The following is a 21928-nucleotide window of genomic DNA, read 5'->3' as shown; positions in this document are numbered from 1 at the left end:
CCGGTGGTAGTTGGGTATTAGTGGCTTAAATGCCTTTACTTCTCAGTGGCTTAAATGCCTTTACTGCTTAGTGGCTTAATGCCTGGTTGCTCAATGGCTGGAAGCCTTGGGCCTTGCCCTGGCCAACGCATGGGAACTCCCCCTGGCTGTCGGCCAGGCCTCCTCCCCTCTTTACTACTGTTCTGAACTCTCTCCTCTATATATATGTAAACCTGTCCTTTAGACTTTACCAATGAATAATATAGCTAGTTCATCCTCTATCAGAAAGCATAACTTCATAGATGACTGCTGGCTCAGCATCAAAGCACCCAATAGGAGTTATTGAACTTTTTTGTAAATAAGTCTTCAGCCCAGAAGCATGACCAAATATCTCTAGAATCTCCATGATGACACAGAGATCAGCACATGTTGGATGGATGTACTGCACTACATTGTTGGCATAAAAGGAGGCTTGATGCTGAGTTGGTGGTACTTTAGTTTTGAGTGTTTGACTTAGGACAAAATCCAAACACCTACATTTTGGAATGGAGGGAGTAGCAAATAGTGCCCTTCATCATCTTTAAAATGGTGTAGGTGAAGTAACTGATGCATAATGCATAATGCTCATGATGTGAGTACTTTATCTTACAATCTGAAATTTCTTTCAGACCTATGGAAGAACAAAGAGAACGTTATGGTCCAGCCCTTTACACCCTTACAAAACTGGTGCTTGCAATTCGGTTGTATCTGCATGTCTCTTTGGCACGATATGGACACAGGAAAATGTGAGAAGTTCTGCTTGCAACCATTTAGACAGTTTCTCTTAGAGCTATAGAAAACATTATATAGACTAACTCTGTTTTTTAGCTGCAATGTGATCCTTCTAATTCTTAATTATCTGCCACTAAAATGAACAGAGAGAAGGATGACATTGATGTGTTGCAGCAAGCTGTAGTTATCTACACCAAGGAGTTTTTGAAGTTCACTGTATTCATTGGGTAATTATAATTCGTCATTAATTGTATAATTTGTTCAACATTTATAGCATATTGATAACCAATGTTCCCTGATGGATGCTCTAAGGCTTCATGAATTAGTTTTTCTTTTTCCACTTCCTGACCTCTATTTCCCACTAGCGTCTCCCAACCGCTATCTCCATTGTCCCCACCCCCACCCCTCCTACAATTGCAAAATATCCCTTATCTCATTTGCAACTATTTTGTCACTGCTTATTTCTTTACCACTTTGTTATCTCAAAACTGCATTATTGTTGAGATTTGAGACAAATCAACAGAAAATCTAACAGTCAACATATCTTTGAAGTAGTAAAGAAAATTGCATAAAACTAGTACAAATTCAGTTGAAGTTTTGCTCAAATTGTGCAAATGTTGTATAGAAACTTATCTAAGATTTGAATATTTTTCTATGTACTTTCCTTATCCAGTTTATATATTGAGAAAAATTTACATCTATATTTCGAAGATAACCACAAACTTTCATTTGATATCTTTCCAGTTTTTGGAAATTTGCTTTAACCAAAATTTATTTTTGTGAATGGGCATTTTGTAATCTCTGGAAGAAGATCTTAAAGTAGTGGCCAAATATGATTCTCATTATAAAAGACAATTACTCCCTCCGTCTTAAAATATAAAGCGCACACGTATTTTAAAATTCAAAGTTCGTTATCTTTGACAACTAGACTAGTTATATGAAAAGTTTGTGCTACAAATGTAGTTGCATTAGATTTGTACTTAGAAATACTCCCTAAGGATTAATTGTTGCCAGAACTGATATATTATAAGAGTAATTGGTGGTCAAATCATGATTATGGAGAACGTACCAAGTCAAATCGTGCCTTATATTTTGACGGTGGGAGTATTAGTTTAAGAACTCAAAATAAATCCCAAAGTAGTGACAAACCATTGTATTCTATATTTATATTCTGCAGTAAACAAGTCAAATCGTGCCTTAAAATTTTCAGTGACGGAAGCAATTCACCCATATGGTTCAAGACAAAGTGAAGTTCTTGCATTTTTCTTTCTGGCCATGGGTTGACATGTGCTTGTAATCAATTATTTATCATAGTTTAATTTTGTTTTCAATTTGAGTTGTTATTTAACTTAATACCTTGACGCCATTTTGAGGAGAGTAATTAGATGTTTTTTTGGTTAATTCATTATTATGTATCTAAATCTTGGCTTTTGCTGGATTTATGCAATGATATTGAATAGGGATATTTATGCTTTCAGCCTAGTAATTGATGGAAATGATAACCAAACTGTATTGCAATACCCTAAAGGGGGAAATATGGAGATGCACAAAGTGCACAAAGCACTCTATAGTTTAGGTAAAATACACAAGCATATATACATCTTTTTTTTAGCAAAAACGCAGGAGAGCTGCGCTTCATTGTATTAAGAAGAGAATAAAGGGCAAGAGCCCAAACAACACAGCACACACCACACACACTCACGCCCCAAGACACTTTCAAGGAATACATTCGTGCCGGTGTATCAACAACATTGAGTTTAGAGAACTAATAACTATTCTGCGATCCATCCTCGTCCCCTCGCTGGCTTTAGGACGCACATGGTGCACGTTTGGTTTTGTAGAAAAACACCGCACACCCTAACAAGGGGGTGACCTTCATTATATAGCCAGGAAGGCTTGCAGTACATCTACAAGTTACAGTGTGGTACTAATACAAGTCAGGGTAGGAGTACAAGGCCAATGGGCCGTAAGCCTAATATGGGCTGTTATAATTATATTCTAACACCCTCCCTCAGTCTAAGCGGGAGTGTCACGAACACAAAGACTAAATCTAAAGTCAGTGAATAACTGTACAGGTAACCCTTTGGTCATAATGTCTACGAACTGATGAGACGATGGAACATGGAGCACCTGAACCTATCCCAAAGCAACCTTCTCACGGACGAAGTGAATATCTATCTCAATATGCTTTGTGCGACGATGATGAACTGGATTCTGGGCAGTGTAGGTAGCGCTAACATTATCACAGTAGACGATCGTCGCCGATGAGATGGGTGCATGGAGCTCCTGAAGTAACTGACGAAGCCAACAAGTCTCCGCTATAGCGTGCGCAACAACACGATACTCAGCCTCCGCACTCGAACAAGAGATCGTAGTCTATCATTTGGAGGACCAAGAGACTAAGTTGTCGCCGAGGAAGACACAATAGCCTGAAGTGGAGCGCCGAGAGTTTGGACAACCAGCCCAATCAGCATCGGAGTAGGCGGTCAAGCTGGTGATGCTGCCTGTGCCGATGTGAAGCCCGGTGGACAGGGTGCCCTTGACATACCGCAGAACACGCTTGAGCATCGCAAGGTGAGGCTCTCGCGGGTCGTGCATGAAGAGGCAAACCTGCTGAACCTATTTGGAATTAAGCAAGAGCATATTCTGCTCGGCTTCCCTGAGGGAGCCAGGAAACCCTAGCCGACCTCTCTCTCTCTCTCACCACACCCAACAAGCAAGCACGGCGCCCTTGCGCCGTGATCGCCTCCGTCCTCCTCCTTCCCATCCCTACAATCTGCGCAACAAGCCTGGTAGGATCCGAAATCTTATCAATTTGGTATCGGAGATGTCAGGTTCGATGTCCAGCTCTCCGCCCACCTCCCTGCCACCGCCGCCGCCCAGCTCTACCCTTCCACCACCGCCGCCCCCTGCCCCCTCCCTCCCAACGACCACGTCGGCGCTGATCTCTCCCTCCTAGCTGACGCTCACCACCGCTGCAGCCCCCACCGCCGCCGTGTTCATGCCTGAACAGGTGACAGGGGCGGTCGTCGATCTCAGTCATGCCGTGGGGCAAGTGCAGCGCACGTTGCAAGCCCTAGTTCTCGCCCAGCAGCAGGCACCAGCACCGCCGCTGTACCCCCCACCGCCGCACCCCTCCCCATACACCTAGTCCACCCTCGCTTTGACCTACTCATCTGCGGAGCAGCCCACAGGGATCGTTTCAAGGCCCTCTGCAATCTCCAGTTTGGACCGGTCGTACGCAACTCCTGTCTGTCCGAGCTCGCCCGGCTGCCTTTCGTCTCCGCGGTCCAGTACTACGCCGAACGCTTCAACGCGGTGCTGTGCCACTCCCGCAATTTGTCCGCTGCCCAGAAAGCGGAGCTTTTTGTGGGTGGCCTACCGGAACACATCAAGGTGGACGTCGAGCTCCGCGAGCCGCAGACCCTGCAGACGGCGCTGTACATGGCCAGGGCGTTTGAGCGTTGCGTAGCGGCCACTGCTCCTGCGCCTCCTTAGCAGCGAGGGAATCGGCCTCCCCAGTGCCTGCCGATTCAGGCCCAACTGCGCGCTCCAGCAGCCGCGCCTGTGCAGGGCGGGGGTGCTGCATTACCGGGCGCGAACGCCGCTGCACCGGCAGTGGCTGCGCGTCCCTTCCATCGCCTTTTGCCGATGGAGGTGGCGGAACGTCGGCGTCAAGGGTTGTGCTTCAACTGCGACGAGCCCTACGTCCGAGGGCACGTTTGTCCGCGGCTCTTCTTCCTGGAGGCTGACGACTACATCGACGACGACCTCCTGCTTGCGGACGCAGCTGGTGCGCCGCCAGAGGACGCCGCCACCCTGGAGGACCCCGTGGCCGCCAATGCCCTGGTTGTCTCCTTGCATGCCGTGGCCGGCATTCGCGCCGACAACACCACGCTGGTGCCGGTCACGATCAAGGGGCAGCGCTTCCTGGCCCTACTGGATAAGGGCTCCACGCACACATACCTCCAGGGGGCTGCCATGCGATGTTTGGGCCTTACTGCTACTAGCGGTGAGCAGCTGCGGGTTACCGTTGCTAACGGTGACCGTCTCCCCTGCGAGGGCATCTCTCGCCACGTGCCCATGATGGTCGGTACTGACACGTTCTCCATCACGTGCGTCGGCCTCGACCTCGGCTGCTTCGACTTCATCATCGGGGTCGACTTCCTTCGGACCTTGGGCCCCATATTGTGGGACTTTGAGGCCATGACCATGACGTTCTCCCATGGTGACCGTCGGATCACCTGGGGAGGCTCCGGCGACCCGATGTCCCCGGTCCCCAACACCGCCTGGCCGCGGCCTCCGCCTTGGCTCCACACCCCTTGTTGGACCAGCTCTTGTCCCAGCACAGCGCGGTGTTCGACGAGCCACGGGGATTGCCGCCAGCCCGGCCATATGATCATCGGATCCGTCTGCATAGGGAAAGGACGACGTAAAAAAACAACATGACGAGATGATCAATTTGTTGGAAGAGAGATCAAGGCAGTGGTATCCTTTGTGATGAGCTGTGGCAGACATGTTGGGATAACATTTGCAACCAAAGAAGCAAAGGTGGTCATAGGAAGGCATAGTATCGAAGTGGGCCAAAGTGCGGGGTGGATGATCGAAACATCTTGGTAGGCAAAATGTTGATGAGGATGAACGAATGATGCGCTCAGCCTCACTGTTCTGTGGTGAAGTGTAGGGGCATGACATTCAAAGATGAACACCATGTGTGAGGAAGAATGTGCGAGAACTAGAGTTGTTGAACTCATGTGTGTTGTCGCACTCTGCCTTGACAGTGGTGCTGAACGGGTAGAAGCATAGGCAAAAAAGGAAACTAGCGTTGAAAAAGCGTTAGACTTTAGTTTCAAAGGAAACATCCATGTATAATGAGATGAATCATCAAGTATGACCAAATAGAATTTATAGCCTGATACACTGATACACTAAGAACAGGGGATGTCCTATAGATCACAATGTATAAGATCAAAATTATTGGATGCTCTAGATGCTGACATATGAAATGGAAGATGCACATGGCAGCCTAACTGACAAGCATCACAAAGAGATGAATTATCATGATGACAAGCTAGAAGACTGGACGATGATTTGAGGTCAAAGCTCAACCCAATGAATTGAGGTCGTGAATGCCAAGTCCTCCAAGTTATTTTAAATGACAAACCTTTGGTAACATGATTAAGCAATGGCTGTCATTAGCTTCTTTCCTCCCTCCCCCCCCCCTCCCCCAAAAAAAAGTTTCTTATAAATTTTTGTCAATTTCTTTGAGCCCATGGAGAAGGTCCATAGCATTAGCTAGAAATCACCACAGAGGTCATGACATACTTAAACATCACCAATCCTCAGTTCTGTTCATTAGTGCTCTATACGAAGGAAAGTTGCTTATAAAATATTTTCATGATTATTCTTTTTCAACTGATGAGTCAACACTATGCAGTGAGGTCTTTGTGAATGCGCCATTCTTTATATCTGCTGAGGATGCAGGTGCCATGGATGCAAGGTACTTTCTCCTTTTAGCAGCAATCTGATGTGCTTTGCCACTAAGCTCTTTAGCTTATAGTGCTAATATATACAAACAAGCTTGCAGAACTGAAATATATTTTCGTCCTCCTCTTTTAGTACGAAAAGTGATGAGTACAAAGAAATTATTATTCCAGCTGGAAAGACACATGAGGTACACAAGTGTAGTTGATCTGAGTTATTTTCTTTATTTATTGGTAATATATGAGGCTTATGGCTTCTTGTCTCTTGATGCAGTGATATGGAATTATAGGTAGTTGATGTTTTATTCCTTGGATGGTCTTGATTTGCTTAACAATTGTCATCTACATTGTTCAGGTCATTTTGAGTGTTGAAGCTGTAAACTCATACATTGCATGGGACTTCTCCTTGCAACAAGGGGCCCTCAACATGGTATTGGTACTATGCTGATTCCCTACTCTGAAACAGATCATGATTCTTATTGTGTATTTTATATTATCTTTAACTATACATGGCACATTTATATTGTTGAGAAGGCTTCGGTGAGTTCTTATGAAATATGTCGTTTATGTAAAAGAGGCTATATAAATAAAAAAATTATTAGACATGTATTGTAGACATGTACAGTCCTGTATATGTTGTATCTGGTCATGATGGAATCCAAGCCCTACAGGTCAACTTTCTTAAACGGGTAAATCAGCTAGCAGCAGAATTCAAGGCATAGGGGGAAACAAGTGTTAGCACCTATACTTCTACAAACAAGATTGGATGTCTTCTAAACTAGTGTCTGGTCCTAAAGGTCTCGTCCTAGGGTCAAGTATATCTCTGATACCACTGTAACAATCTTGATTTTTTCACAAAGGGAAAATCTAGAGATTCGAATTATAATGTGATAATCCAAGAGATTGAGCCATCACATTATCATACAATAGTTGATATCATAGTCATACATCATGGAATTACAAGATTACAAGACGTTTATAACTCTTGGTCAACACACCTATGTACACAAATCTTCATCAGAGTCGACGTAGCACGTCAGCGGTGAAGGCTCCTCCTTTAAGAGCAATCATCAGAGTCGGCGTAGAAAGAACAAGACCACCTAATCTTCCTCACCTCCTTTAAAGTCATATTACGATTTGTATTGGTCACTGGCTCCCACCCTATGCTTTTGCATATTCTTTCTGGTAAGTGGAAATTCAAAGGTAGATCAAAAGGTCTATATATGGCTGTAGGTTTCCAATGCAAGTTCATCAATATTTTTATAATAATGATTCATTAAGTTTTAACTCATCTTAGCCACACATCCATCCATCCTTCCATCACACACTCTCTAGGCGCAAGGATGACTCCCGCTCGTGCCTTGCCTCAACAGCCAAAGCCAGAAACCAACACCAAACCCATGGGAGGTAGAAAGGACTCCTCTCACTAGTCAAGTGAAGCGGAAACATAGGAAAGATCCATAGTCGAAAAAGATGGCATATGTATCGATCATTCAACCAGAAACTCTATAGAGGTGTACACTACCCACTAGATCATCATCATCGACAGTGGCCCTGTCTAGGCTGATTTTAGGTTGCTTTCCAACTAACCCGATGTCATGCCAGAGTACCATCGACATGTTGAGACTGCTGTGGGACGTAGTATCGGGCCCCCAAAGGTCACTACGCTGTCTTAGAAGGGTGTGGGTCGTCATGCCCGTACCTCCCTACACTATCTACCAACAACCTAGTAGTAGTGGCACCGCCCTAGCTGGTTGTAAATCCGTCCTGTTTCTATGGTAAGGGTGAGGGGTGCAAGGATTCCTATGAACCGATTCCTAGAACTTAAGTCCTTAGCATTACCGAACAAGACATCTTCACAAGGAAGGCCTGGGGTTCTTAACTCGGAAGGCGTCTGTCCGAGCGTAAGGGGGGTCGGGCGCTCCTTATCTTGGAAGGAACCGCCCGGACAGAGTCGGCGGGGTGCTCCTTTTGAGGTGGTTCACATTGGGAGTCGGAACAGCCACGCCGTTTTACCATGCTTGGACGGGACAGTTCACCTGCCGAAATTGATGCGCGCGTGCGCGGTTAGCGAGAGAATCGGAGGAGTGGGCGCCTGGATTACCGTGTGCAGTTAATGAGATGGCGGTTCGTTTCCTCTTCCCTCGTCTGCTCCGTGGTGGGCGAGCTGCGGCCGTTCTTTCTATAAAAGCAAGGGGAGGGATATCTTGGTTCCATCCCTTTTGCTCTTGCCTCCAAACGCCCTCGCCTTCAAGCTCCCGCAGCATCACCTTTGTCGTCACCAAGCTCCCGCCTCAGCCCGCCAACACCCGTTTTTCGCCATGGCTGCCGATAACTCATGGCCCGCGTCCAACGTCACGGCGGTCGCCCTCATGGCTCGGGTGTCGGGTAGACTTCTCCATCCTATTACGGACGAGAAGACGCCGGAATGGATCGTTTCCCCGGTGAGCGACAGGGAGCCAAACCCGCCGGCGGGCTATGTGGTTTGCTTCCTAGCGTTCCTCGACCGGGGGTTCGGGATTCCGGCTAGTCGGTTCATGCGTGCGCTGGTGCACTACTATGGGGTGGAGCTGCACAACTTCAACCCTCACCGTGTATTCCGATGTGGATTGGGTAGGCTGTCCAGATTCTAGGCACTCTACGTCTATTGTCTCTTCCTCGTCGACAATCTGGACTCTTGGTTCTCCGAGCACTAGACAACAGTGTTCCATTCCGGTGCTGAGGCTGAGTACTGCGCGGTTGTGCATGCCATCGCCAAGTGCTGTTGGCTTCTCTAAGAGCTCCATGCACGTATTGCTTCTGCGACCATCATGTACTGTGACAATGTTAGCATTGTCTATATGACTAGTAATCTTGTCCACCATCGTCGCATGAAGCACATCGAGATTGACATTCACTTCGTCTACGACAAGGTTGCCTTGGGACAAGTTCAGGTCCTCCATGTCTGCACGACACATTAGTTCACGGATATCATGACCAAAGGCTTACCAGTACAACTATTTAATGACTTTTAGGTCTAGTCTTTGCGTCTGAGATCCTCTCGCTCTTACTGCGGGCGGGTATTAGACATGTACAGTCTTGTATATGTTGTATCTGGACATGATGTAATCCAAGCCCCATTGGGCTATAGATATGAAAGGTCACCCCCCTAAGAGGTTGTGTGGTGTTTCCCTATCTCTCTACAAAAATAAATGAGATATTCAGCTGACATGTAAAGAAATGCTAAAGCCTAGAATAGTGATAATGTTGGAACATTAATATCAAATATCACTCTTATCTTGATGATAGTACATTATCTTGTATTTTGCTATCAAAAAGACATGTGCAATGCTAATATGTAAATAATGTGCTTGCTAATGCTTCATGTTTCATGAATACAAATGCACATGACCTGTAACCTCAAAAAGGGGTTTGAAGCTCTTGAAATGCATTAGTTAATCAAGTTCACAATTCCCTTAAGAGATAGATTTGTTGTTGACAGGACATTGGGTTTCATGTGGAGCACATTAGCCCTTCAGGGGAGAAAACTGTAAGTCTCTTGTTCACTAGGATGATTATTGTGTTCAGAAATAAAGCTGGAATTTTCTAAAGATGTATTATTGTTCATGGTCATTTACATTTGTAGGATCAGTCCTTTTTTTCTTGATTGGCACTGGAGAGCTGCATGAAATTTCATTAAGAGAGCACAATGAGTGGAATTAACATAACCTGACTCGAGAGGGTACAACTCCCAAATGCCCCAAACACAAATGCACAAAAGCTCCATGGGCTGGAGCAAAAAGAGACTACCAAACATGACCAAGTATCCCTATGGCCTAAGCACTTTTGTGGTGGTTGGGGGGATTTTTTTTTCTCGAATACTGAACTGGCCAATTGGATTACTGGGCCAACCCTAGAAGGGTGGTTGTATAGCAGTCATACATGGGCCTCATGGGCCTAATTCATAGAGCCCCATGGGCCTAATACACATACTCCAACACCCCCTGCAGGCTCAATTACCGGCGCAATGGAGTTACAGACTGGTCACGAAAAGAAGCACACACACGATCCCCCCACAGCCGCAAATAGCCACCGGTGATGTGATGGCTGGAGCGAAACTTGGTGAAGGTCGAGGACGGGAGGCCCTTGGTGAAGATGTCGGCAAATTGGGAGGTGGTCGGGACGTGCAGGACCCAAACATCGCCGATGGCGACTCGATCATGGACCAAGTGTAGATCGATGTCCACATGTTTGGTCCGCTGGTGCTGCACAGGGTTGGTGGAGAGGTACACCGCACTGACGTTGTCGCAGTAGACCAGCGTGCTCCGGGAGAGGGCCGTGGAGCTCAGCAACGAGCTGTCGGAGCCAAGAGGCCTCAGCCACGCCGTTTGCGACAGCGTGGTACTCCGCCTCGACACTGGAGCGGTGCCCCGTTGAGCCGGAGGAAGTGACCCCGACGTCGGGTGAGGTAGGGAGGATGAGGAGCTGCTCCGCTTCAGCGATTTGGCGTGCCAGTGCCTCGGCCGCGTCGCGTTCGCGCTCCTAAGCGAGGCCAGCCGCACGCACACGGGCCTAGCCCTCCGCAGCGGCGGCCCGAACAGCGTCGAGGGCGGCGGCGAGAGCAGTGTTAGGACCCGCTGTGTGGAGGTGGGAGGCAGGCGGTGGAGGAGGCGGTGCGGGGAAGATAGAGGGACCTGCTTTTGCGACGGCGGTGTTCAGCGGCATCCCCAGACCTGCTGCCATGGCTGCAGCGGTTCTGGCAGCCATGGCGGTGGGCCCAACAGCCGCAGCCAAGGCGTCTGCGGCGGCCATGGAGTTGTCATCCTCGGTGCCGTTGGTTAGGCCGCCGGCGCCTGCACCCAGGGCACCTGCGCCCGCGCTAGGGGGAGGCGCGCCCGCGGTTGGGGCCTTAGAACCCGCAGCCGCGGCCAGGGTTGCCGTTCCCAGGCCGTCGGTGGCCGCGCCCGCTGGGGGGCCGCTCATGCCCAGGGTCAGTCCGCCGGCGCCTGCAGCCAGCGCGCCTGCTCTGACGCCCGCTGGGGGGCCGCCCGCGGCCGTGGAGGGAGGACGGCCGCCCGCCTGTAGGGAAGAAGGACGGCCGCCCGCCGGCAAGAATAAGAGGCAGCGACGACGGCCTATGCCCACGTGTAGGAGGGGAGAGGGGGGAAGTAATGGAAATAGGTTGGAGGAGGGGGAGGACGGCCAACCATGGCTGAGGGCGGCGGCGGCGGCTACAGCTGGCGGCGGCTGGGGAGGGGGAGGGGAGGGAAACTAGCTCAATACCATACTGAACTAGCCAATTGGATTACTGGGCCAACCCTAGAAGGGTGGCTGTATAGCAGTCATAGATGGGCCTCATGGGCCTAATACACACATACTCCAACATCGAATACATAGGAGATTTGCGTATCAATATATTAAGAAGAAAAAGGTATTGAACCCAAACAACATCACACAACCCCACCACACATACACATAGCACACAAAAAGAAAAGGAAACTAGCCAAAGACTACAAACACCAAACAACCTCAACCAACAAACTAACGTTGGACACAGGGGCGAGGAGATGTGAAATTCCTCAAGTCCCAGCTAAATACCAGAAAAGTATGGATTTGGCACCCTCCCTATATGTACCGTTGGATTAACTTGTCAAAAGTTGCTCACACGGAGAGTAACCGCAGCAAGCATTTGGAGATTCCAGTAAAAACTTACATTTGTACTTGTGTAACTTCTGTGAAGCAGAAATATGTGTTTCATTGATTATCTTGCCCATGTTGAGTTAAACTCTTTTAACTCATTAGCTAGATCAAACACTGGTTCACAAGCTCACAAACACTGAGTTAAACGACCGGCTTTCTCTCTTTGTATAGACTCCGTAGCTTAGTTTCTTTCTCTCCTGTCTTCCTTAGACCTGTTGCTTCTTTTGGTTTTGGTGTCTGTTGTTTAGTTGTACAGGATTGTTCTTTCTTCCTCTTTTTATTTAATAAAAAATTCTTACAGTGGGGGCTTCCCCTGCTGTATTCTCGCTCAAAAAAAAAAGGCCCTGGTTCAACTTTACCCTGTGCGCCTGCCGTCTTTCCATGCACATATTTGGGGTTATCGGTCTCAAACAAGCAATTCAGGAAGGCTGATTTGTTGTTGTGGATAGAAAGAATTGGAGATAAACTCCCGGCATGGCAGGCTTCCCTAATGAATATGGCTAGTCGAGTTACTTGTGTACGTTTTGTGTTATCTGCTATTCCCATCTATGTGCTCATCGCTATGAAGGTTCCCAAGTGGTTCATTCGATCTATTGATAAATTACAAAGAGCATTCACATCGAAGGGACAGAAACAAGTAAATGGTGGGTCTTGCCTGGTTGCTTGGGAAAAGGTACAGCGACCCCTTGATTATGGTGGCCTTGGTATTCTTAAGTTGGAGTTCATGGGTTGGGCTGTCCAAATCTGATGGCTGTGGCTCAAAAAGGCAGGCCCCAACAAAGCTTGGGCCGGCCTAGACATACAGGTGCACCCAAATGCCATGGCTATGTTCACTACTGCGATGGAGACTCGGGTCGGAGATGGGAGTAGGACACTTTTCTGGTCAGATCAATGGCTTATGGGCTGTTTGCTCCAAGATATCACACCGAGTGTGGTGGCCGAGGTACCACAGAATGCTCGTGCTTGTACAGTTGCAGATGCCTTGCAAGATCATGACTTGACTGACCACAGACATCAGAGACTTTGATCGGTTTGTTTGAGTATTTTCATTTATGGGATTTACTCCATGAGAGTGCTAACCCAGGATGCAGATCTAAACCTTTGAAGGTTTGAAACGTCTGGACATTTTTCCTCCAAGTCTGCATATCGAGCCTTCTTTAATGGATCAATTACTTTTGAGCCTTAGCGGCAAGTTTGGAAATCTTGGGCTCCAACAAAATTTAAACTCTTCATTTGGTTTGCTATAAGGAATAGGAGCTGACGGCTGACAGACTTGCTAGGAGAGGACTTCCACAGCCGAATCACTGTCCTTTCTGCGATCAGAAGGAGGAGAATATCCAACATATCCTGACCACTTGTGTTTTGGCACAAGAATTCTGGTGTCGAATATTTTCAGTGTTGGGTCTGCAAGATCGAATACCTAGCTGCGTGCTAACAGGACGTCACGAAACGACGGGGCGGTGGAAGAGGCACCGGCGGAAGACGACGGGCTGGCGTCGCTCCACCTAGCCGCCTTGGACCGCCCAGAGAGAGGTAGAGGCTCGACGAGGGGGGACAAGGAGGGGGAGGAAGCCGGCACTTCCGAGGGGAGAAGGATAGGGCTCACGTCTGCAGTGGTGGCCGACGGACCATGGGCTAGTTCCGGCGTGGGGCTGGTGGATGGAAGGGTGCCGGGAGGAGGAGGGTTGGGAGCGAGAGAAGCCATGGCTAGGCTCAAGAAGAACTTTGTTTTTTACACACAAAATGTTCTGACAGTTGCCTTCAATTGGAGTAACAACATTTTCTTTACCTTCTTGCCTTTGTACCTCTGGTTTTATGGAAGTGTATTGTCCTTGATTGTTGCTTCTCAATAAATATTTCATTTGCTCATATTGTATTAATTGTCATCTGATAGAACTGTATGTATTGCAGTTAATTCTTCCACACCGACGGTATGAAGCCGACCAAGTAAGTTTTCTTTTATGCTTGTGCTTTTCTTGGTTCAGATAAACGAATTTCCATTGTGTCAAGTACAAAAATGGTTTTGGAATTAAGGCTTCACATTGAGTGACATGTTCGCAGACATGCTCTCGCTGTCAGTTTTAGTTCATGTTTCATACAAGAAAATAAATCTATGTGCAAGTCAGAATCATTGTTAGAAATGTTAAATAAAGATGACCGGAGGTAGTATAAAACTAACCTATGTTCTCCAGTAGACAATAGTCAAGATGGATACAACGAGGTTAGCCTATGTTCTCATTCTTGATACCTACACTAGTTGCTAGTAACTTCGAACAAATTGTGTGGTTTTAACTTTCTCTAAATTAAAATCTCTACTCTCTCCGTCTCATAGAGTGTCACTCTCTCCTCCTGAGAAGTCAAACATTTTCAACTTTGGCAAAATATATAAAAATATATTAATATTTGTAGTGCATAATTAGTATCATTAGATGAATCGCTGAACATATTTTTATAATAAACTTATTTGAAAATACAAGTGTTGACCCTGAAGAATCCTATATCGACACTGTTTTTGGGACGAAGGGAGTACTCAAGATTATAGTTTGACTCATCTCACATCTGAACCCTTAGCCCACAAATTGTATTATTTTAATAACTTCCCCTCTGTCCTTCTAATGATTCTTATGCATTGGTTTGCCATACATAGGGTAATTTTTGCACTGTTTCATCGGGATCATACAAACTTGTATGGGACAACTCATATTCTTCATTCTTCAAAAAGGTAATTCATAAATGATGTCTGGCACATATCATTACAGTTGATGTCATGTTCAAGGTCTCTTTTACAATGTATTCACAGATTAAGCTGTTTGGATTTTCCTCAATGTGTTGCAAATCTTATAGGTTAATAACTACCTTTCATGATGTCGAAGCATTTTCTAATTTCTATTCCCATGGTAGTTGGTTGCCTACTGTTTCTTCTTTCTAGAAAACGCAAGAGATCTGCACTTCAGTATATTTAGAGGAAAATGGGACAAGAACCCAGTTACAACACACACCCCAAACGCCACACTTAATAGTTACAATCGCACCGATTAAAAAGAAGACAGAATGTGTTAGATTATTGTGCTATTGTCCCCTGAGTTATTGTGCTAGTTACTTCTAATTATCTCCTAGGCTGTTGTGCTAGTTAATCTCCTAATTACTTTGCTATCCGCCACCCTATGTGGGCAAGCTATTTATCTGTAATCTCTTTGCACTATCATTATCAATACAACAGGCAATTCTGCCTTTCATGGTATCAGTCGCCTAGACATCGACTCCTCGGCTTCTGCTTGCGCGGCACTCTGCATCCGCCCTGCGCGTCCTCGTCACCCGTGTCATTGGCAGCCTCAGCCGGCTCGTCTGCCGCCACCACCGCGGCCCAGCTGTGCGACAACGCCAACACAGCCACCCACCGACTCAAGGACGAGGCCGTCGTGACCCGCGTGGACTAGCTTCGAAAGGAGGCGGACCTCCTCAAGTCTGTTGTCGCTGCCTAGGAGCGCGTCTGCGCCGCCGCCGCCGCCGACGCCTTGTCCCACGAGCGTGCGCAGGCCGACGCCCTGGTAGCGCAACCGACCGCCATCCACGAGCGGCTCCGTTGCGAGGCCATCCCGGACGATGACGCCATCGACGACGACGAGCGCTCCGTCTCCACCGAGGCCGCTGCTATTGCGTACTTGCACAGCCAGGCCTGCGCCGTCCAGAACATCAAGTGTCAGGTTCCAATCGTCCTCGACCTCAAGTCCCCCACTACTCCAAGTGGCACGACTACCTTCTCCTTGCTCTAGGCTGGTACTCCCTGAAGGACCATGTCCTCAGCGACGATTCCCGCCCCGTCGGACCTGGCTTGGTACCGCATGGACTGCGTGGTCATCTCCTGGATCTTCAACATCATCTGCACCGATGTCCTCGACATCATCCATGAACACGATGTTGTCACTGCTCGGGTTGCTTGGCTCCGTGTTGAACAACAATTCCTGGGGAACAGATGAGAATTGGATGTTTGCTGGGGATTTCAACTTCTACAGATCTATATCTGACAGAAATAGAGATGGTGCTAATATGAACGACATGATAATCTTTGATGAAATCATAAGCAATCTGGGCCTACTTGAGATCCCTCTCAAAGGAAGAAATTTCACCTGGAGCAATATGCAAAGTGCTCCACTCCTTGAGCAAATAGACTGGGTGTTCATAATATCAAACTGGACCAGTGATTTCCCTAACACTTTGCTCCTTCCAATGGCTAGACCCACCTCCGATCACATTCCCTGCAAGATTCAAATTGGGACCTCTATTCCAAAAGCTCAAGTCTTCAGATTTGAAAATTTCTGGGTAGAGCACCCTGGTTTCTTTGATCTAGTAAACTCCGTTTGGAATTCCAATGTTTCAGCAACTAACAGTGCCACTAAAATTACTGCCAAATTTAAACTTTTAAGGGCTGCCCTAAAAAATTGGAGCAAAGGGCTTTCTAATCTCAGATGCCTGATAAAGAACTGCAACTCTACACTGGAGATCCTAGATACACTAGAAGAACAAAGGCCCCTCTTTCCTCAGGAGTTCAACTTTAGGAAGATCCTGAAGAACCACATCCTCAAGCTCCTTGAGCATCAAAAAGAATTCTGGAAAAAGAGATATACCATCAGATGGACTAAATTTGGAGATGAGAGCACAAAATTTTTTCATGCTGCTGCAACTGAAAGATATAGGATAAACACTATCACTTCTCTAGAAACTGAAGATGGAAGATCTATTTGCGAACACAGTGAAAAGGCTGCTTTGCTACTTGAAGAATACAAACGCAGAATGGGATGTACCACTAGACCTGACATGCTATACAATATGAATCAGCTGGTTCAGTCAAACAATAATTTATGGCAACTATCTAGACCCTTTGCAATTGAGGAGATTGATAATGTCATCAAGCAAATGGCAACAGATAAAGCACGAGGCCCAGACGGGTTTAATGGGTACTTCATCAAAAGCTGCTGGGAAACAATTAAAATAGATTTCTACAACCTTTGCTTTGATTTTTTCAATGGAACCATAGACCTGCAATCTATAAACAACTCCTTCATCACTCTGATTCCCAAGACAAACAACCCTACCACTGTGAATGACTTTAGGCCCATTTCACTTTTAAACTGTGTCCTCAAAATTATCACAAAACTGCTAGCTAACAGGCTCCAAGGCAAGATCACATCTCTCATTCATACCAACCAGTATGGCTTCATCAAGAGCAGGACAATTCAGGACTGCTTAGCATGGACCTAGGAGTATATTCATCAATGCCAGCAATCCAAGAAAGAAATCATTATTCTCAAGCTAGACTTCACGAAAGCTTTTGATACTATTGAGCATAATGTGATCATTAAGACGATGGAACATCTCGGATTTGATGAAATTTGGTGTAACTGGATCCAAAGAATTCTTGCCACAGGAACTTCATCATTCTTAATGGAGTGCCTGGAAAGCACTTTCCATGCAGGCGTGGGGTGAGACAGGGGGATCCTCTTTCTCCCCTTCTCTTCGTTTTGGCTGCAGACCTCCTTCAGTGCATCATCAACAAGGAACACAACGAAGGACTGTTTGAATTACCTATCCCCTCCTATGACACAGCTCAATATCCAATTGTACAGTGTTAGGCAATAGAATATGCCGCAGCTCCTTACCATATGGTGCGGCATATCATAGCTATAATTAGCAGATGTAAATCAGGGATAGCAGCTGTAAATCAGGGATCAGTTGCTATAGTTAGCAGCTATAAATCAGGGATTAGTCGCTATAGTTAGCAGATGTAAATCAAGGGAATTACCCTTGCCTTGTAAAGCAAGGCCAGCCGGCCCTATATAATAGAAGGCGCCCCCTCCCATTGAGGTGTGGCCAATTGCCCCAAATTCTAATCTTCTACATGGTATCACGAGTTCAGGTCCCGATCCCGATCTAATCTCGCGATCTCTCCCTTCAGCCCCCCCCCTCCCCCTGGGCGCCGCCCTCTTCCTCCCCTCCCCATGGGAACCGAATCAGACCTCTCTTCTGCCACCAGCAACAACAACAACAACAACAAAGCCTTTTAGTCCTGAGCAAGTTGGGGTAAGCTAGAGTTGAAACCCAACATGAGCCCCTAGTCACGGTTTAGGTACGTCAATAGCTGCTTTCCAAGCACTCATATCTAAACAAAGATCTCTAGGTATACTCCAACCCTTTAAATCTCTTTCTATTGCATCTTCCCATGTCATCTTCGGTCTTCCTCTACCTTTTCTGACATTGATATCTCAACTTAGGACTCCACAATGTACTGGTGCCTTAGATGGTCTCCTTTGGACATGGCCAAATCACCTCAACCTATGTTGAGCAAGCTTTCTTCGATTGGTGCTACCCCTAGACGGTCGCGTATATCATCGTTCGGAACTCGATCTATCCTTGTGTGACCACAAATCCAACGCAACATATGCATTTTCGCAACACTCAGTTGTTGGATGTATCGTCTTTTTGTAGTCCAACATTCTGCTCCATACAACATAGCGGGTCTAATTGCCATTCTATAAAACTTGCCTTTAAGATTTTGTGATACCCTCATGTCACAAAGAATGCTAGATGCTTGGCGCCACTTCATCCACCCGACTTTGATCGTATGGCAAATGTTTACATCAATATCTCCATCCTTCTGTAGCATTCCAAACTCACCTTTCCCTCCTCGTGTAGCGTTGCCAAAGTCGCATCTCATGTATTCTGTTTTAGTTCGACTTACTCTAAAACCTTTGGACTCAAGGGCTTGCCGCCACAACTCTAGTTTCCTATTTACTCCTGCTTGGCTTTCATCAACTAGCACTACATCATTTGCAAAAAGCATACACCAAGAGTTATTCCCTTGAATGTCCCTTGTCACTTCGTCCATTACTAAGGCAAAGAGATACGAGCTCAAGGCTGACCCTTGATGAAGTCCTATTTTAATCGTGAAGTAATCTGTGTTACTATCATTTGTTCAGACACTAGTCACTGCATTGTTGTACATGTCCTTGATAAGGGTAACATACTTTGTTGGGACTTTATGTTTGTCCAATGCCCACCTCGTAACATTCCTTGGTATCTTATCTGATAAGGGTAACATACTTTGTTGGGACTTTATGTTTGTCCAGTTCCCATATCATAAGCCTTCTCCATGTCCATGAAAACCATGTGTAGGTCCTTCTGTTCCCTTAACCACTCCATAACTTGTCTTATTAAGAAAATTGTTTGTATGGTTGACCTTCCATGCATGAAACCGAATTGGTTAGTAGACACCCGTGTCATTCCTCTCAGTCGATGCTCGATAACTCTCTCCCATAGCTTCATTGTGTGGCTCATCAACTTAATACCCCTATAATTAGTGCAACATTGGATGTCTCCCTTGTTCTTGTAGATTGGCACCAATATGCTTCTCCACTCCGTAGGCATCTTGTTCGATCGATACATGTTGTTGAACATCCTCGTTAGCCATACTATAGCTAATCCCCGAGACACCTCCACACCTTGATTGGAATACCATTAGGGACCAACGCTTTACCCACTTTCATCCTTTTCAAAGCTTCCCGAACCTCCTGCACTTGGAACCTATGCACAAAGCACGTATTGGTGTCATCCACCGAGTTGTCCAACCGACCGGTGGAGTTCTCATTCTCCCCACTGAAAAGCTTATCAAAATACTCTTGCCATCTACGTCTGACGAGGAACGTCCTCTTGGCCACATCCATGTGTCCAGTGCCAGCGCATGTGCCATGTTGTGTGACCACTCCGGGTCCACACCAGCCATGCACACGATGCCTGCAAAACTGCGACACACGCGCCCGTGAAACCGCGAGAGTCGTCTCTGATACCATTTTGTAACGTCCCGCCTCCATTTTGATAGACATTACATCCCTCGTCTTTCTATCACGAGCCCTAGCCATCCTATAGATGTCCTTCGTATTTAGACATTGGTAAAGACCCTCGTAAGCCCGCCCCTTTGCCTCTCCCACCGCTCGTTTTGTAGTCTTCTTTGCCACCTTGTACTTCTCTATGTTGTCTGCACACCGGTCCTGGTACAAGCGCTTGTAGCATTCCTTCTTTTCCTTGATAGGCTTTCGCACATCTTCATTCTACCACCAAACGTCCTTCAAGAGGCATCCACTTTCTTTAGTCACTCCAACTACCTCTACCGCAACCTTCCGAATGCATGTTGCCATCTTTTTCCACATGTTGTTTGCATCCCCTTCGTCCTTCCAAGGGCCCTCTTCAACCACTCTTTCATTGAAGACCTTTGATGCCTCCCCTTCTAGTTTCCACCACTTTGTTCTTGCCCACCCGAAAAGAATTGTTAGATGTGTTTACCTTTGACATCAGCTTGCAGTGCAAAATCAAATAAAAGATCCCAAAGATGTCAGCAATCAATTAAAACTCCCACTGAAAGTGGTCCCTGTAAATCTGAAACCCAAATGTGGTTTGTGAGCCTTCTTGCACAGTATGTCTTTGAATTATTTTCTTTGGAATTATAGCAAATAAGCAAGGAGCCAAATCGACAATGCACTGCCCATGAAATCCAACAGTCAGTCCAAAATAAAGTTCGTGAGCCATCACCTATTTCTGTTTTGAGGGTGATTGAGAAAAAGGCCTTGACCTCTGCTGGTGGTTGTATAGGCAAAGTTGCACACGGGCAATGAGGCTCCTTTTCTTGCAGCCATACACATCTCATTCTTATCCCACATCATATTCTTGAGACGAGAGATACCAAGGCCTTGAAGTTGTATTGGCAGGCAAACTGTACTCCATGCCACAAGGCAATGGTCAGCTTTCGCTTCCTTGCGATCTTGCCATACATACCCTTGACGAAATTTTTATCCACTGCTCTGATGCCCCACTGGAAAATCCACGGCCTTAACTAGTTAAATTAGCATCCCAGTTAGAACCAATTGAACTTGTACCTAAATTGACCAATGAACTGAATCATTTCCTTAATGTACACACAGAATTGAACCCATAGGCAAAATATTGGTTTCCTCTTTCAACTGCATAATGGGGTTATCAAAGTAATTGATTCTTCTAATTTTGCCTATTGACAGATCCTACGTTACAAGGTGGATGCTGTGCCACCAGTTGTTGAGCCGGCCTTGCCAGCCATAGTGCTCTGAAGAGGTCTGTCTTAATATGATGTAATGTAACGAGGGCCGATGCATGCATGCAGTAGCTGAACAAAATGTATCTGAAGGCCCCACACGGTGTTGTTCCCAATTGATTCATCGAATGCTTTGTGGTGTCCTGATCGCAGGATTCCCTGATACATACAGCTCGCTGTCGGGGCGCAAGATATGTATTTCGTGTGCATGTTTGGCTGTGGCCACTTGCCACTGACGAATGCCTAAATATAACATAAGTGTATTATATCGACCAATAAAAGCATGTCTGATTGGAAGGACGTGTTCCCTGGAAAGAGCATCCAGTTTGGCTACCAATTGTAGAATTTCATGATGAAATTAGCTGCAACTCCAAATTTAGTGCTTCATTTTGGCTCGGATGTCGATTCCGTTTGGATGTCAAGAGTTCAGCTTTCTTTTCCCATTGAAAATCCAATAGTATGGTATTTTTCTTGTCTTCTGTTGACTAGCCCCTTCCTCTTCCAAATATAGTATGGGACTATCTAAATATCTGTCAACAGATTTTCACAACAAAAATCTGTCAAATTTTTGGCAAATCAAAAACTGACACATCAGCAAAAAAAAAAACTGACAGATTTGCTAACCTTTTATCTGTCAGATTTCAATAGCACATACAAATCAACAAAATATCCAAAACCCGTTAGCGTTAGCACAAAGATCCAAAACCCCATAATCATCTAGCAAGTACAGGGTAGCAGAAAAACAGACTACTGCACAGCTATCCAATCAAAATAGAGCCAACCACTGCTACCATACCAACCACAGAGACAACCATAATCGCCCTGAAGGATTCTGCACAAATTTGTAATAAACAGTGAGCATTGGCCAAAATGAACAAAGGCAGAATCATGTGCTGATCTT

At 46.3% G+C, this 21928-nt stretch overlaps 1 protein-coding gene across 11 annotated transcripts in view; it reads left to right on the top strand.

Moving 5' to 3' along the window:
* The window catches only part of LOC8066757, a 39841-nt gene extending 18427 nt beyond the window's left edge, over positions 1-21414 (top strand). The window contains exons 7-15 of one of the 11 annotated variants that reach the window (XR_002447621.1): positions 648-764; positions 897-977; positions 6188-6250; positions 6338-6424; positions 6589-6663; positions 9715-9762; positions 13824-13859; positions 14560-14634; positions 20975-21414. Coding sequence is in view for 7 of the 11 variants with exons in the window: in XM_021447704.1 (XP_021303379.1) it covers positions 648-764; positions 897-977; positions 6188-6250; positions 6370-6424; positions 6589-6669; positions 9715-9762; positions 13824-13859; positions 14560-14634; positions 20975-21043 (625 nt within the window). In the remaining 4 variants the exon portion in view is untranslated. Of the gene's footprint in view, positions 1-647; positions 765-896; positions 978-6187; positions 6251-6337; positions 6425-6588; positions 6670-9714; positions 9763-13823; positions 13860-14559; positions 14635-20974 lie in introns of those variants that run through there. The other 10 variants (XR_002447620.1, XM_021447705.1, XM_021447704.1 and 7 more) reach the window with 10 other exon arrangements.

Source organism: Sorghum bicolor, chromosome 9 (assembly GCF_000003195.3).
Source record: "Sorghum bicolor cultivar BTx623 chromosome 9, Sorghum_bicolor_NCBIv3, whole genome shotgun sequence".
In the NCBI taxonomy this organism is placed as follows: Eukaryota; Viridiplantae; Streptophyta; class Magnoliopsida; order Poales; family Poaceae; genus Sorghum; species Sorghum bicolor.
The sequence above is the reverse complement of the archived record's forward strand: the minus strand, read 5'-3'. Positions and strand labels throughout refer to the sequence as shown.